General features: G+C 43.2%; 1 protein-coding gene across 2 annotated transcripts in view; it reads right to left on the bottom strand.

The window, feature by feature from the left end:
• slc2a4rg (SLC2A4 regulator) overlaps positions 1–15,416 on the bottom strand; it is a 38,133-nt gene that overhangs the window by 8,838 nt on the left and 13,879 nt on the right. For both annotated transcript variants that reach the window (XM_072366597.1, XM_072366598.1), the window contains exons 3-5: positions 6,119–6,219; positions 3,321–3,559; positions 1,119–1,219 (exon numbers count right to left, since the gene is read on the bottom strand). In XM_072366597.1, coding sequence (XP_072222698.1) covers positions 1,119–1,219; positions 3,321–3,559; positions 6,119–6,219 — 441 coding nt within the window. The remainder of the gene's footprint in view (positions 1–1,118; positions 1,220–3,320; positions 3,560–6,118; positions 6,220–15,416) is intronic.

The raw sequence follows: 15,416 nt of genomic DNA, 5'->3' as shown, positions 1-15,416 counted from the left end.
AACAGCAGGGGGCAGTAAAAGCCTTTGTGTGTCTGGGTTCCATCACAAAGCCAAGGGACTAACTGACAGAAACTGTGCACCTGGTCCTTTACTGTGATAATAAACTTAACCCTGGATGCCTCCTAACGTTCAGTTAGAGATTAACAAATCATCAACACAGTTAGGAAAGCACAGAAACACAAACAAAGACCATTTATGATATCGATTCAACGAAACGTACTTTTCCCTGCGTGTCACCACATGGATTGATGCTGTGTCAGCAGAATCAATCGAGCCTAAAGTTTGCTACAAATAAGTGTGTGTGTTCCTGTTTATGGGGGGTTAGGTGCGTTTGTCTTTCATGAACAACACAGTGACACACAACCCCCGTCGCCTGCAGATAACAGAAAGGAAGAAACTAAAAAACACCCCCGAAGTCTAACAATATTCTTTGTCTGGTATTTTCTAACAAGCTTCTGACACCTCTTTTTGAACTTTCTGAACAAGTGAAAAAAGCCTCAAGCTTTCTGACATTATTACATTTTTGTGGGGACTGAGATGGTCCCTCAAAGTGACTCCAGGAACTATTCGTTTGCTCATAGACAGCATCTATGATGAATCAGCTTCAAAAAGAGGATTTCAGTGAATCCAAGTCACAGCGGTACGTTAGCAATGGAAAAGACAGATTCAACATAGTCAAAAAACTGATAAAACCCAGCAACTCAGCAGGATTATGTCACCGCACAGGCTTTCCACACTAATGTCACGTTGTCACTCAAAATAAAAGAACCAGAAATCTTCCGACAATTAGAAAAGACTCTTTTTGAAGTATGAAGATTATTGGTGTGACTCATAGATATTATATTACTGGCTGGTGGTGGTTCATGTGTGTGTGGGTATGTGTAGGAATTCACCAAGAAGACACTGAACATGCAAAAATGAACTAAAGTGGTGTATTTCTAACATTTTACGGTGTAAATATAAGATGGGATCATATTTTCTCAGAAATGGTCAAACAGGAGAGCTGAAGAGCTGCTGGAGGCAGCTGAAACAGTGTGTGTGTGTGTGTGTGTGTGGGTGTGTGTGTGTGTGTGTGTGTGGGTGTGTGTGTGTGTGATGCTACGCTGTTAACAACTCACCCCAGGTGGACGGTGCGAATGTGTCGCTGGATCCCTGAGGAAGTGCTGAGGACCTTTTCACAGTTCTTCCACAAGCACTTAAACATCACCTTCATAGAGTTCTGGAAGAAAGCGTTTCCCAAAACCAAGTTAAAAGACTGCTGAACTAACAACAGGCGAGTGTCACAGAAACCAACAAACAAGGCCAGAGCATGAACATAAAGCATAAACGACATGTTCTCAATGATCCTGTGACACATTATTAACTCATCAGCAGCCAAAGATCAGTGGTCAGCCCTGAGAGACGGAAAAAAATGGAAATAAAACCAAAAGAAGGGGCTCTGTGAGACACTGAGAGTAACTGCACTCACACTCCTCATTAAGGAGTAATTAGAGCTGCGAGAACACAAAAACAGAAACTCATTATGAGACAATACAGACAAACAAAGTAAAGGAAAAGAAAAAGAAAGAAAACATGAGTGGCAGAGAGGAGACAATGAAGCCAGTGTGGGGATGAAAAACAAATGCACTATTTTGGTCTCTCCTTTCTATTTTCACATGCTGAGGGTTGGCGTGAGGATCTATTGCACTGGGAACATTTCAGTGATGTGGGGGTGGAAAGGCCAAAAGTGCCTATATTGTCAAACACATGAGACGAGGCCTTGAATCATGTCCAGTCCTGCTGAGATCCGCTTTAACATAAAAACACAGGATAACCTGCTCGATTCCTAAGCAAGCGGTGAGGAGATGGATGGATAGAGTGCATGTGGTTTTATTTCATTTCATTTTTCACATGTCAGGGGCTGGCAGCTGTCCCTTGAGCAGGCAGCGACCTGCACCGCTGCTAATGAAAGACAGTGGGTGTGTACTTTCATTATCCTTCAACAGGCCAAGAAAAAGGAAGGAAGAGCAGCAGAGAGCCTGAGGACGGCAGAGCAGCACAAGTGTTTTTATCACTTTCTCTCATTATACTTAACTGCAACATGCTATTAACTCCTCACGTAGTGCTGGATAATCCCTGTTTGCATATATGCTGTTTAAAACAACAATAAAAAGTCCACTGCAAAGCTAGTTTTTAATTCCACTAACAATCACAAATCACTTAATTCTCTAAGCCTTTTTCTTGCATCTTAACATATTTACAGTAAGACTGCTGATTGCCTCGTCTAATAATCCTCTTAACTCGCCGCCTGCAGAAAAATCAGACTGCCTACAATTGAGTGGACAGCTGCACATAAACGGTTTAAAAAGCTGTAGTTAAGCCACTGTTTTTGTTGACACACGGATCATTGTGCCCACAAACCATAATGTCCACAAGGCAGCGTAACTTTTGCACTTTCTGCTAAAGAGAGGTATCATCCCCTCAAAGTGGCAATAAATGAGGTAATGTACAGTAACTACATCACTCAAACACAACGCTGCTTCTGCTGGTTTTCTAAGGGACATCTTATCTTCTTCAACTGTCGCAGCGGTCTTTCTTCATAATTTATGGGTTAACTAGGATTTCCTGCTGCTGCACTGATGGATCGTATAGAAATAGATGCCGGTGGAAATGAACCGGCTCCCAGTAAATCCATTCTGCACATGTGTCATCCACACCGCGAAAACTTCAGCCAAAATAACAGCAAAATACACAGTCAAACAGCACTAATAACACACAAGCATGTATGTATGTCTTTCCACACACACTCCAGGGACATTGATTTGAAAACTCCCACATGTAGTAGTATATGAGCACATGGCTGGAGGATATATTGAGATTCATTTCTTCTCCTGCTGTTGCCTCGAGCATCAGTTTTCCTTTCCTTTCCTTCCACACACACTCTGCCCTCATTTTTATGCATCCCTTCAACCCCATACCTCATCCCTCCCCCATCTGACTCCTCTCCTTCATTCTTCACAGACCTTCCCACCTCTTCCCCTGACACCACTGAAAAGTGTGGAAAGCTTCCCGACATTGAAAACAGTACAGAAGCAAAATGAGAGACAGGAAAGAGAAAGACAAAACTTCCTCCACACAAGCAGAGAGCGACTGCCTTTATGTTTATGGCAGGCCGTGTTTTTACAAAGTCACGAACAGAAAAACTACGACAGCACATCAGATTTGTATGTCCACATACGGATTTGGTACAATCCTCATGATGTCTATCTAATACGATGTTTGGTCTAAAAAGGTTAGAAAAACTTTATTCACGTTTCCCCGGTAACAGCGTTCGTTTTTACCTTTCGCTTCCGGGGAATGGGGTCCTCAAACATGAAGTGCGTGCTCTCTGTTACGTCCTCGCTGACATCATCACCCTGGGATGAGAGCGGAAAGTTCTTGTTGGCATCGTTGGAAAGTGGCGGGGACGGCGTGGAGGGCACTGACTGGTCGCTGGCATCCCAGCTCCAGTTGCCACTGGTTGAGCTGCTGTAGCTGGCAGACAGAACCTCTTTCCAAGTCTTGCTGACTGGCTCCGGGACTGCAGTTTGAAAGTTACAGATACAGTTAGTTTTATATGGATGCTTTACATTTGAACACAGTCTACAATAAAGAAAAGAACAAATCCTGAACAGGATTTTAAGTATGCATCATCTAAAAAATCCTTACTGGCCCAGTTGGGACAGTTCTGACCTAATTCCAGGCTATTAAATCATACATTTTATGGATTTTAGTAAATACTATCCCAAGTGACATTGAATCCAAACATAAAAATGTATTTGACAAGGTACTATATTATGTTGTTGAATATTGCATCACAAACCTATTCTGTACAATTTAGCCTTTTGACACGTCCAATAAACCTTAATCTGACTTGAACCTCAGACACGATAATCATGCCGGCTTGATCTGACCTTCCCTGTGGGAAATGAAAAATAAAAACCACAAAATGGAGCAAAGCTTCATGTAAGTTATGTTGACGAGCAATCGATTTAAACTACTACCTCCAGAAAAAGATGGAGCTTAATCCCAAGTCATATGAATATGTATGTGAATATTAGTTTGCATCTAAAGATTTTGTGTAATTTGTTGGAGTTAAAAGGACACTGGAGTGGACTGTGTCCTAACCCAAGTGCCATCTAAGCTCCAAATACGGGGATAATGTGTGGCATACTAATCCCAAAACGTAACTTTTAATGTAAACCTACAGCAATCATACATGAAGACCTTTGATTCTTTTTTTTTATGCAGGATTTAAAAGGAGAGCGTTGAGATTTGTGTTATACAGAACACGTCCGAACTCTCAAAGTCTGTCTGCGGGCACTGATTAAATGTCAGATGTTTTGGGGAAAAAAAGATCACCAGAATTTTGAAAAGGTGCGGTGAAAAACGTCGGTCAGTGCTTGTTTCGTCCGTTCTGGGCTGCTGGAGTAACGGGGTGATGCCACGCGGCGGGGGGGCGAGGCTGCAGCAGCTCTGATTAAGAGACTTTATAAGATACTTCATTGTCATTGCACAGTTGCACACAAGCACAGTGAAATTGGAGCACAGTTCCCCCCCGGTGCAAACATGTCAGATAAATAATAAAATAACTAAATAAGGCATGCGCTTATCAAAAGAAGAGACATATATGCAAATGAAGGGACGACAGGCAGGGCTATAAATAAAGATGTGTGGCATATTGGATATGTCAGTGCTGCACATATTGTGAGGAATTAGAAAAGTACTGCACATATGTTTATTGCACCTGGCCTGAGGCTGAAACAACACATGATAGTGTCACACATTTGCATTTAACAGGGCTACGGCCTGTTGTAAAAACTGTCTCTCAGTCTATTTGTCACCTGAAACACCCGGTGTCCTGGGTGAACTCAAATAGCTAATTTCAACGTAATAAAAATCCCACAGATCCATGTTTCTATGCATCTCTGACTGTGGCTCTGCTCTGCTCTGTTATACATGTGTAATCATTTCAATTCGGCTCAATGTGAGAGTCTGTGCTGTCGTTCTTATCTCCGCTCGATGCGCATGCCTCTCTGCAGACCACGAGTCTGCCGTCGCTCTGCGCTATCACCAAGCAGCTTCATCATCACAATTTTGCATGCCATGATGAAAAGCTTGTGCAACTAAGAAGAGCAGACACATAGCGAGGTAAGGATGCAGCCAGCTGTGACACGAACACATCAGAAGCGAGAGGGGAGAACGAAACACAAATACCACGAGCCTCTGGAGCGACAATGTTATCGCACGGCTTATAATGTGGAAATGAGAGCTAAAGTTAGATAAACCTTCCTCCAGATTGTCCTGCTGCAGTTTGACTGGATTTCTTAGCTTTTATTGTTATGTTAAAATTATATTAATTAGTATGCATAAAACTAGGTTAAAAACTGTTGGGGAAAAAAAGGAAGCCTAGACACATGTTCACAGACATGTTGATAAAGCTCCACCAAGCTGCGAGACATCAAACATCTTTCTGCAATATTTTGTGTCATGTAAGCATTCAATAAAGCCTAGCCCCTCAGAAAGTTCCAGCATCCTCTGATAAGCTGTAATCAATGCTGAATTCTACAACAAAAGCTGCCAAAGATTGATTTTCTTCTACTTTGTCCCAATTAATACAGCTCTGTCAAACAGTTCGTTCCTGGGAAACAAACTTCTTTGTGCTGCCTCTCTTTGAAACTCTGAAAAGAAATATCAAAAGCGAGAAGAGTTGGCATGGTAATAGCAACCACAGCAATACTGGAAACAACAAGAAGAGCTGTGGTGATAGTCAGGTCTCAACAGCTAGCAACAACGTCAGGGGCTTGGCTAAACATGCGCGTATCTGGAGATAAGAGAATGGTGTGAATAACACTGCAAGACTCCTCCGCTGTGTAACACAGGTTAGCACATCTACTCCACAGTTCAGTCTGTGTCAAGGTAAACTAACAGCATGTGATTTGCTGTGTGTACTCTCCTCAGCTTCACGGAGCTGACAGTGAGTAAGCCTCGGCATGATTCAGAGTGAGTGTCCACAGTGGATGAGTCAGTGCTGGAGCAGCTCCCACTAAGAGTGCCGCGGGTGCCTTTCTGAAAGGAGCAGAGGGGGCAGCGGTGTTACCTGTGGATGCAGAGGAAGGGTGGAGCACCAAAGGGGATGTGGACAGTGAGGTAAGGACAGTGGCAGCCATCACCTCCTTATCAGCATGTCCTGAAGGCTTCCTGAAAAAAACAGAAAAGCACACATACAGATTGACAGCATTAAGAAACTTCACTTCAGCTCCAACCCCGACATGGTAGATTTGAACAAATCAGTTTTACACAGCTGTTCGTTTAACTGTGCATCAGAGTGTTTCAGACGTTTAAAGCCACTTTTAAAGTCTGCAACCTCACAAATTATCTAAAGGGATGATTTAAGTGGAAAAATGAAACACACCAACCAAATAAGTTGCAAAAGCAGAGAGAGATAAACAATTCTATGAGAGCAACTTGCTGTTTGCACTTATGTGCCTGTGTATGTATACGAGGATGTAATGAAACGCCACCAGGGTGAAAGTGCTTTGTGGTGCTTCTGCTTCTGCACGGTTCATGAAACTTTGCTTCTTCTCCTCCCTTCCTGCTCAGTATGCCCCATGCTGAGCTGTCCACTCCCATCTTAAATCTTATTTATACTGCTCACCTGAGGTGACAGCCCACACATACGCGCATTTACAAACAAAAGCACATAGACTGCGAGCTCCAGGAGCATTGCTCCTGCATCCTGCCATCAAACCGTCACAGAACCACCTGAATCCTCCTGCAAATGCGAACAACTTATCTGCCTCGCACACACTCACGCTTTCAATTGCTTCTACTTGGCAATCTTCACCACTGTCCTTGAAAGGGAAATGTGGGGGAAATGATTTAAGGCAGGGCCAAAAAGTCACCCACACACACACATGTGCTCATTTGTGCACACATGAAATGATTTAAACTTTCATGTTAAGTCATGAAAACAGAGAGCTGTCAAACTTAATGCAGTGAAGTGGGTGCGTATGAGCCACGTATGTAATATATACAAATCCTAATGCACAAAAATCAGTTAGAGACTAAGAAAAACAGAGCCTGGAGCTTTAAGAGGTCCTTGTCCCGCCCCCACTACACAACCAGAGTAAACTGGTTTGAGGCATTCTCTCAGCCAAGCCCTAAGCCCTGGCAGAGTTCCACAGTGAGCCTCAATGCGTGCACGCACGCACACGCACGCACTCAACTCAAAACTTCACTCTGGAGTCCATCAACACGAACAAAAGTGCGCTTTAAAGCAGCAAGCCGACGTGTACCTGCACACACGAGCACGAACAAAAGTTACTTCTTTCTGAAAAAAAGCGGCCGAGTCTCCACACTGATGAGAATGTGGTGGATGGGGAGCAAACAGATCACAACGGAATGTACCAGATATGGAAAATTCTCTCAGAGACATACAGCCTCTGCACTCCACAGCAATCTTCCAAAAAAAAAAGAGAGATTTAGGTGTTACGCTCCAAGATCTCAAAACACGGGTCAAGTGCTTGTCTGTGTGTTTATGAGCAGCGAAGGCAACGCGGCCACTTGGCAGAACATTTATGCATAATTAGAAAATACCAACAAGGAGAAAATCAGGGCAAGCAAATAATAATATCCACACTGCAGCAAAAACGGCCGGAAGAGGGGGGTAACACACATATGCATACACATGAACACACACAAACAGTCTGGACATGAGATAAAGAGATAACAAGATTAGTCGTGTCCTGTTTCAGTCATTAGCCTCGTTTCCAGCACTCAGCAGGGCCAACCAGGGACGTGCTTCTGATTTATGGACCTCTGTCTGTTTCTTAATAACATTTCTGCGCCGTTTGTTTTCATCTTATTGCCAGCTTAGACCACATGTTATCAGCTTGACTGAGGAGGTAAAGAAATGGCGTTTTCATTCCTATTAAATAGGTGTTAGGAGTCCTGCTCCTCTGCTCTAGTTATGGAGTGTTACACTAACAGTGTATCACCAAGAGTCATGCGTAGTGACACAGATATGAGGAAAAAACAGACTGGGGGGCCTGTTAGCTGAAGTCAGGGATAATTCAACCTTTCATATCCCTCTCTAACATGCACATGCATGTAAACACACGTGCACACACCCCAGTGATACTCCATCCAATCCAGCCTCATTTCCTCACATTGAGCATTTTCCTTCCTCAGCTTCCCAGAACAATTGTGATACGCCACACTCCATCGTTTTTACTACATCTGGTGCAGCCTTTTGTGGGTGCATGAGAGTGCGCATGTGATGAGCAAAACACCACAGGCGTGTTTTAGACGTCTTTTCACAAAGGGCCAACTTTCACACTGACAGCAGTGAAACTTATCAGTGTTTACACCAGATGGCTGCCACATTCTGCCATCATAAAACCTGCCCAGATTGATAACAGCCCGACCATTGTTGTACATCACTGTACACCAATGAGCGCATAAGCGCGTGCAGACAGGCTAAACGACACAGCCCACCGCTCTCTCTATCGCCTCCCGTCTGCCTGTGAAACAGATATGATGTCTTTAAACTTTGTGGGAGTGGAGGACAGGCAAAAAGGGGAGAACAGCACTGATGCTCGGTTAATCTATCTTCATTTTACTTTAAGAGGCTTTATTTTGCAAGAGGTTGAACTGGGCATGCCTTTACTTGGTGCCCACAGAGAAGTAAATGAAGAGCAGAGATTGCCATCAACAGGGCAGCCTGTGTGCGGTGCACGCATGTGTGTGTGTGTGGGAGGGAGGGTAGCGGGGTTGGGTTTTGGCTTTTGACTCCCCCTTTTACTCGAGCAGTACATCCGTAGTACATGTATGGCAAGCAGTAAATTTAATGATGACACTATAAATATGTCAGTCACTTTAGCATGTGCCATAACATGTGCTAAACATGTGCTAAAAATGGTATTTTATGAGGTGTAGGGACACCATTCATACTTAAAGCTGTTAAATTTACAAGCACCGTCACTGACAAATGCCTTTTATGAGACAGGTACTATACCTAAAGTGGGAAGCCTGCCCCCTGTTTAACTGTATCACATATGTGTGTGTGTTTGTGCAGAATTCAACACGTTTAAGTAGACAAACAGAACCATACACTTAGTCTCTCACAGCCACACACTCAACAGACACACTTACCTTCCTTCCCTCCCTCAGTTTGCGTTGGCCTTGGCTGGGCCAAGAACACTCCTCTCTGGCACAGCACAGCACAGCACACGGGCCAGCTTAAGTCAACAAGCCAGGCCCAGGCCCATACAAAGCGTATTGCTTTGAGCCAAGCCAAGAAGCAAGTAGCAACAACAAGCTCAGAGTGGGAAAAGCAATGTGTGCCCCCCCCACGTATGTGTCTATTTATTGTCTGCAGTGACCAGGTAAGGCTTGGAGATGACCCCCACTTCACCCGAGACTTACCGAGTTCTCATGAGTCAAGTCACACAGATCAATGGAAAACTTTCAAGGCTGAATTTTTTACCAGGTACAGTTGGATACAGATAGCAGCAAACTTGCACCACAGTAGTTTTGTACAACAGGTCCTGTGAGGACATTTGGACTTTGATACTGCAAACGGTGTTGTGATGCTGGCCAGTTACTGCTTGGCACTGCCACCCATGATAGTGAGCTCTTTGCTGTTGCTGGGAAGGCAACAGGGTCTTCCCTCTATATTTAACACACCACCTCTGCTCTAGTTACCGGCTTAACAGAAACCCCCAGGATCTGCCGGTTTACAGCACACACACTGCACTCTGAACAAGCCCACTTAACATTTGGGCCGACTGCCACAAAATGAATAAAACCTGAAAACAACTTGAAATCTAACACCGTGTGAAATGTGCTGTGCCCTCTGTTTTTCTGCTTTTATCTACAAACAAGTGTCCAAAAAAGTCGGGATGGACTGCAGATTGGGATGAGAAGCGGAACGCAGCAATCTGCAAATGCTTTAAAGTTCAGTGCGAACATTTCAAACGACATATTCACTTAAGAAGGATTGTGTTCATTCATCTTAGAGCGATTCATACCTGAAACACACCGCAGGCTGCCCTCCTAGTCTGACCGCCATATTACAACAAGGATGACACAGCGATGGAAGACTTGGACGATGCTTAGATGAAACGTCTCTCACCTGATTAGATTAACTGGCAACACGTCACTAACATGTTTGGGTGTGAAAGAATTTCTCAAGTGTGGCAGGAGATGCATTTCTTAATGGAATATTAGGAAAAATGCAAAGTCTGTGGTACCTAAGGAGAAATCTCTGTAAGTTGGAACGATTCAAACACCGGTACAGTTTGGCTGATATGTTGCTAAGTGAAAGCACAGGACACAGGTCAACTGTCTTATCGATCTTTGCTGCTCTGGGTGCTGTGAGCTCCCTCTAGCGCCTCAATTTGATTACACCACTGCGTGTTTTAGAGCTTTTTTGACTCATTGTTTCGTTGTTAGCTTCAGCATTTTAGATTAAATTTGGATGAATGAACGTGTGCTATAGCTCTGTTAGCTCATAGCTGCTGCTGTGGTTACTTGCGGATATAGGAGAGCTAACGGAGGGAATTCTACACAGGCACTCTACTGGGACCACTTCATCCATGTTCATTCATTCATTCTTCTTAAAGTATTGGTGAGATAAAGACAGATAATGCCTTATTTAGAGACTGCATCCTCTAAGCCCCGTTCACTCCGTTATATGGATCTCGAGTTATCTAAATATCTTCCGAAGGACGCCGACTTTCACCAAACTGTTCTCGGTGAGTAGATGAACGTATTTCATGCCAGAAATAAGGTCCAGGTTTAAAAATACCGGAGTTCCCCTTTAAATGACAAGCAAATTGTTGCCTTGATTTAGATTAAACATTTTTTTTGTACACCCTCTTTTTGGCAAAGCCGACGCTCAGTTTTTAAGAACTTCTCACACTCCCTCTCCAACAAACAGCTTCTTGTGGAAGCTTTGAACATTAGCAACAATCTTCCAACCCAAACAGTAACATTGTGAGAATAATTCTGAGAAAAGACAAGATTTCGGAACAATATTGTTTGAAGCCATAGACTACACACTAGATGTGTATCTTATTTTTCCAGGAAATTAAGCTGCATCACATTGGCTGCCCGGATGAAAATAGTTTAAGGTTACTATGAAAAAGGAAAGGCAGAGAGGATGGGGCTGGGCAGCACTAAGATTTCATTGTTTTGAGTATCAGTTCAAAACAACTGGTTCTAGATTTGTTCCGGAGTGTTGTCGTGAGCGGACGCAAATGTCCGCAACACTGGCTTCGGACGTGTTGCCGAGATTTTCCATCCTGCCCCCTGAAAAAACCTGAGACAATGTATGAACGTCCCTGCAAATACTTGCTGCCATTGTGTGAGAGAGCATGTGTACAAGTGAGATTTTGTCCTTTCTGCTGATGCTACGTTTTGCTCGCTAAACTATTGTAAATCCTGCATCAAAAGCTGCCTCCTCCAGACAAGCATCTCCTGCTGTACAAGGCCCGGACCAAATTATCTGCAGGTTCTCCTGAACATCTCCGGTGTTCATGTGTGAAAACAGCTCTGGCTTCCACTGGGACTGAACACCACCAACTGTAATCCCTCATCATCTTCTTGGCTCAGTGGCAGTTGCTATAAATAGCCCGTTTTCGTCCAAAGTAATTATGTGATAAGCACGATCCCCAAAACAGGCATCAGGGTGTTTCTTTATATCCAAAGCAGCTGCATGTGCCCAAGACTCGCGAGGCATCAAACAACTGGTCTTGATGATTAAAGTTTATGAACCCTGTCACACAAACACCAGTACGTAAAATCAATCATAAAACACACACTCGTGTTTTCACGATGAAGCGTTTTCTGTTTCCTTCTTTATCTCTAATGAACACAAACAAATGCAAAATGCCCACAGATGGAGAGAGGGAAACATAAAAAAGGTTCAATGTTTCCAGAATTATGTAATGTCCTCTGCTCCTCCTTCCATCTCCCTGCCTCGCTGCCAGCAGATGGTAATGATTGACAGGAAACTATCTACTCCTGACCCAACAACAGCAACCATGTCTGTAGCTCCTGCTTCTCCTTTTAGGAAGCATTATAAAAGTGACCACACATTTCATTTTGACATGGACATGTGGGCTGCCATCAAATGGCGTTGTCACTTCACATGAATGCCTGTGCATGCATCTTTACTCATCAGTCTGTGCACATGTTGCCCCTTACGCAAGTCCCCAGGCTCTGCCCCCCACGGGGAGGGAGAGGCTGTTAGGCCAGATCTGTGTCTTTTTAATGTGGGTTGTGACTGTAATGGCTATTCAGTCCCAGTACAAAAAGCCCTCTCTTTCGCTCTCTTGATCCTAGAATGCAGTCCGTGGCCTTAGGGACAAGGACAAAAATCAGCTTTGTTTTGGGCAAATAATAGGGGATACACATGGAGCAAGAGGCACGATTCCCTCTGTGGTGTCATATTTAGTATGTCATAAACTACTTATTTACATACTCTTTTTTTTTTTTTTTTAACTGTAGCGGAGGACTCACATGTCTGTGAGAAAAATGTCGACACAGCAAAACCAATGAAATGCCTGCTGACACACTACCCGACTTCATCCCATACACATACCTTGTGAAAACAGGTAGATACGAGGTTAAGTGCAGGTTACTGCGTCTGCAGTGTGAGACCCACAAATTACACCGGCTATTGGTTTAGGGAATTAAAGACAGGTGGCACATCTAGCTCTGCCCAACTTTAACCCTTTAAAGGACCGCTCTACCCTTTATTTTCAGTGCAGTACTGTACTTTATTCCAAATGTGTGGAAGTAAACCTGCCTGAGCCATCTCTTCTACTAAAAAACATTTTTCTCAGTGAGGACGTTAAAGGGCAGAAATGTCTTTTGGATAGGTTATGGCCCCACTTTAGGACATGACATCCAAAAATCAAAGCGGTTTACACATCTGACATTATTGAAATAAATTACACTTAGTGAGAGATGAAGAATTAAGACATTTCTAATTGATGTGTTTCCAGGCTGACTTTTTGACCGGTCTGTCATAACATGCAACAAGTTCAACTGGTAACTATAGCAACTTCCCTTATAACTTTTGCCACGATGCTCTAGTAGCAATGCTGTTGCTATAGGAATGCAGGGTAGGCTTTTCTAACTAGTGGCCTTAATTACATTTTTTTTCTACAAGGGAATAAAAAAGAGAACATTTCTCTGAAAACTTACCTTCTTTATCAAAATGCATGTCAGTCTTCACTAGTGTTGGGACACAGAAGTCAACCAAATGGCTGTTCTCCTTTCCTTTTTTTACATTCTCCTTCTTGATAATCATTCAAAGTGTCTAAATACTGATTTTTTAAGTCTTAAAAATCACCTCCAGTTTGATATATTGATGTTCCAGTAAAGCAGCACAATTCGTATAAGTCGTCTCAGCTTAAGTCAACTCAACTTTAACTAGAAAAAGGAGAAGAGAGATTACACGGTGGTGTGGTGGTTAGCGCCGTCGCCTCACAGCAAGACGGTTCCAGGTTTGATTCCCAGCTGTGTGGAACCCCCAAAAACATGCATGTTAGGAGAAGGGATGCAAAATTGTCCCGAGGTGTGAGTGCCCAGCTGGTCCCAAGCCCAGATAAATGGTGAGGGTTGTGTCAGGAAGGGCACCTGGCGTGTGCCAAATTGATTATGCAAGATTGATTTTCTGTGGGGACCCCTGATAAAAGCAGAAGAACCCAGAAATACATTGCGACTGATTCTCTCTGCAGCACCCGCGCTCATATTTTGTTCCTCATTCTTTATTTCTTATTCCCACTCTCAAATGCTACCGAACCACAAGCCAGAGCAGGCCTTTGCCTGGTTTCCTGTGTTTTGTGAAAGCAAACCAATGCTGTTCCAAAGCCGGTCTGCTCTGCTCTGCTTACTCTCATGAAGCCAAATATCCGTAGGGCACCATGAAACAGACAAAGACTCCAGCCGTTAAAATAAACCACAAACTGTCTTTTTTTTTTTTTTCTAGAAAGAAAAAGTGAGGAAACTTGAGCTTGGAAAAAAGGAAGTGCAAAAGCCACGAGTTAATCATTACAAAGCTTTGAAATCTTTGCTCTTCATTCTTTGAAGGCTGCTTTGTTTAAAGTGTTACTAATAGTAAAGCGTTTTACAGCAGTACACTCGATTCTTACACAGCTTTAGCAGACAATGGGTCATTAACATTATAATAATTAGCCCTGAAAATAATTTACTCTATTTCTCAAATGAGCATTAGTAACGTTAAACTAATAATAATTGCAAATCACTTATTTGCCTTTAAAAGTGTCTTGATTAAAATATACTAACAGATGAGGCGGAAGAAGCTGTGGAGGCCACAGCGACCTGGAGCCTCTTATTGTTTCAGATACTCGAGTTACAGGTAAATCTGCCCATAACAGTAGCATAAATAGGAGCTACACGAGCCCTGCAGCAGAAATATCTAACAGATTTCAAATTCCTGATGCAACCGACTCACGCTGCAGTGAACTTGTGGCCCTCGTGCTTCAAAAATCAGTTTCATTAGAACATGGAAATCGTTCGCTGTAGTAAATCAATCTGAACTATTAATCAGTCATGGTAAATCCTATGCTTACAAGAAACAATTGATAACTTTCTCACAGGCTTTTGGTATTTGTGCAGTAAATCACCTCTTTGTGAGTTTAACAAAGGGTTTAAGGGCATTTTTTAATCCTATAATGAGTAGTTCAGAGGTGAGTGCACCTTTAATCTTATGATGTTGCTCCAGTTCTTAATTAACAAAGCATCATCGCAGCCTTAACCCCTCACAGGACCTGCCGTGCTGCACGAGGCAGCAACAAGAATAAAAAAAGTCTTTTGACCTTGTGTTTAAAAATCTCTCCAAACCATAATGCCTTCACATAAAAGAGAAGGCAGTGACACTACTGGGAATAAGGAAAGGAATATTCTAACTATTTCAATGCACAGTGCCAGTGAAGAAATACTAAGAAGACAAATGGAAGCAATAAGAGCACATCATGGAGCTAAAACTGAGTGTCTGCCTACAGACAACAGCTGAGATGCAGAAACCTGGGACTGACTGAGGCTTTTACACCCCAACTCCGGGTCAATGTATGGTTTTCTATTATTTGATCAAACTAAATTGGACCAGAATGACTGCTAAATTGATGCAAATGGTCGGTCCCCTGGAGAGGGCTGCTCATTTTCAAACAAGGCCAGATCCAAACAAATACGGAGAGGGGAGCGCTTGCCAGACAAAGCTCTGACCCAGAAAAAGTCACGTCTTGTGGGGCTGAAGTGTCTGGTCTGTCGAACAGTCAGGTCTCTTCCAGCCAAGGCTCTTCACGCTTAGACTCGAGACTCACAACCAAACACACTCTGATCCAGTATAAGCAAAATGTCCG

Source organism: Leuresthes tenuis, unplaced genomic scaffold, assembly GCF_036924035.1.
Source record: "Leuresthes tenuis unplaced genomic scaffold, fLeuTen1.0.hap1 SCAF_16, whole genome shotgun sequence".
Lineage (NCBI taxonomy): Eukaryota > Metazoa > Chordata > Actinopteri > Atheriniformes > Atherinopsidae > Leuresthes > Leuresthes tenuis.
Note: the sequence above shows the minus strand (reverse complement) of the source record. Positions and strands in the feature narration are given on the sequence as shown.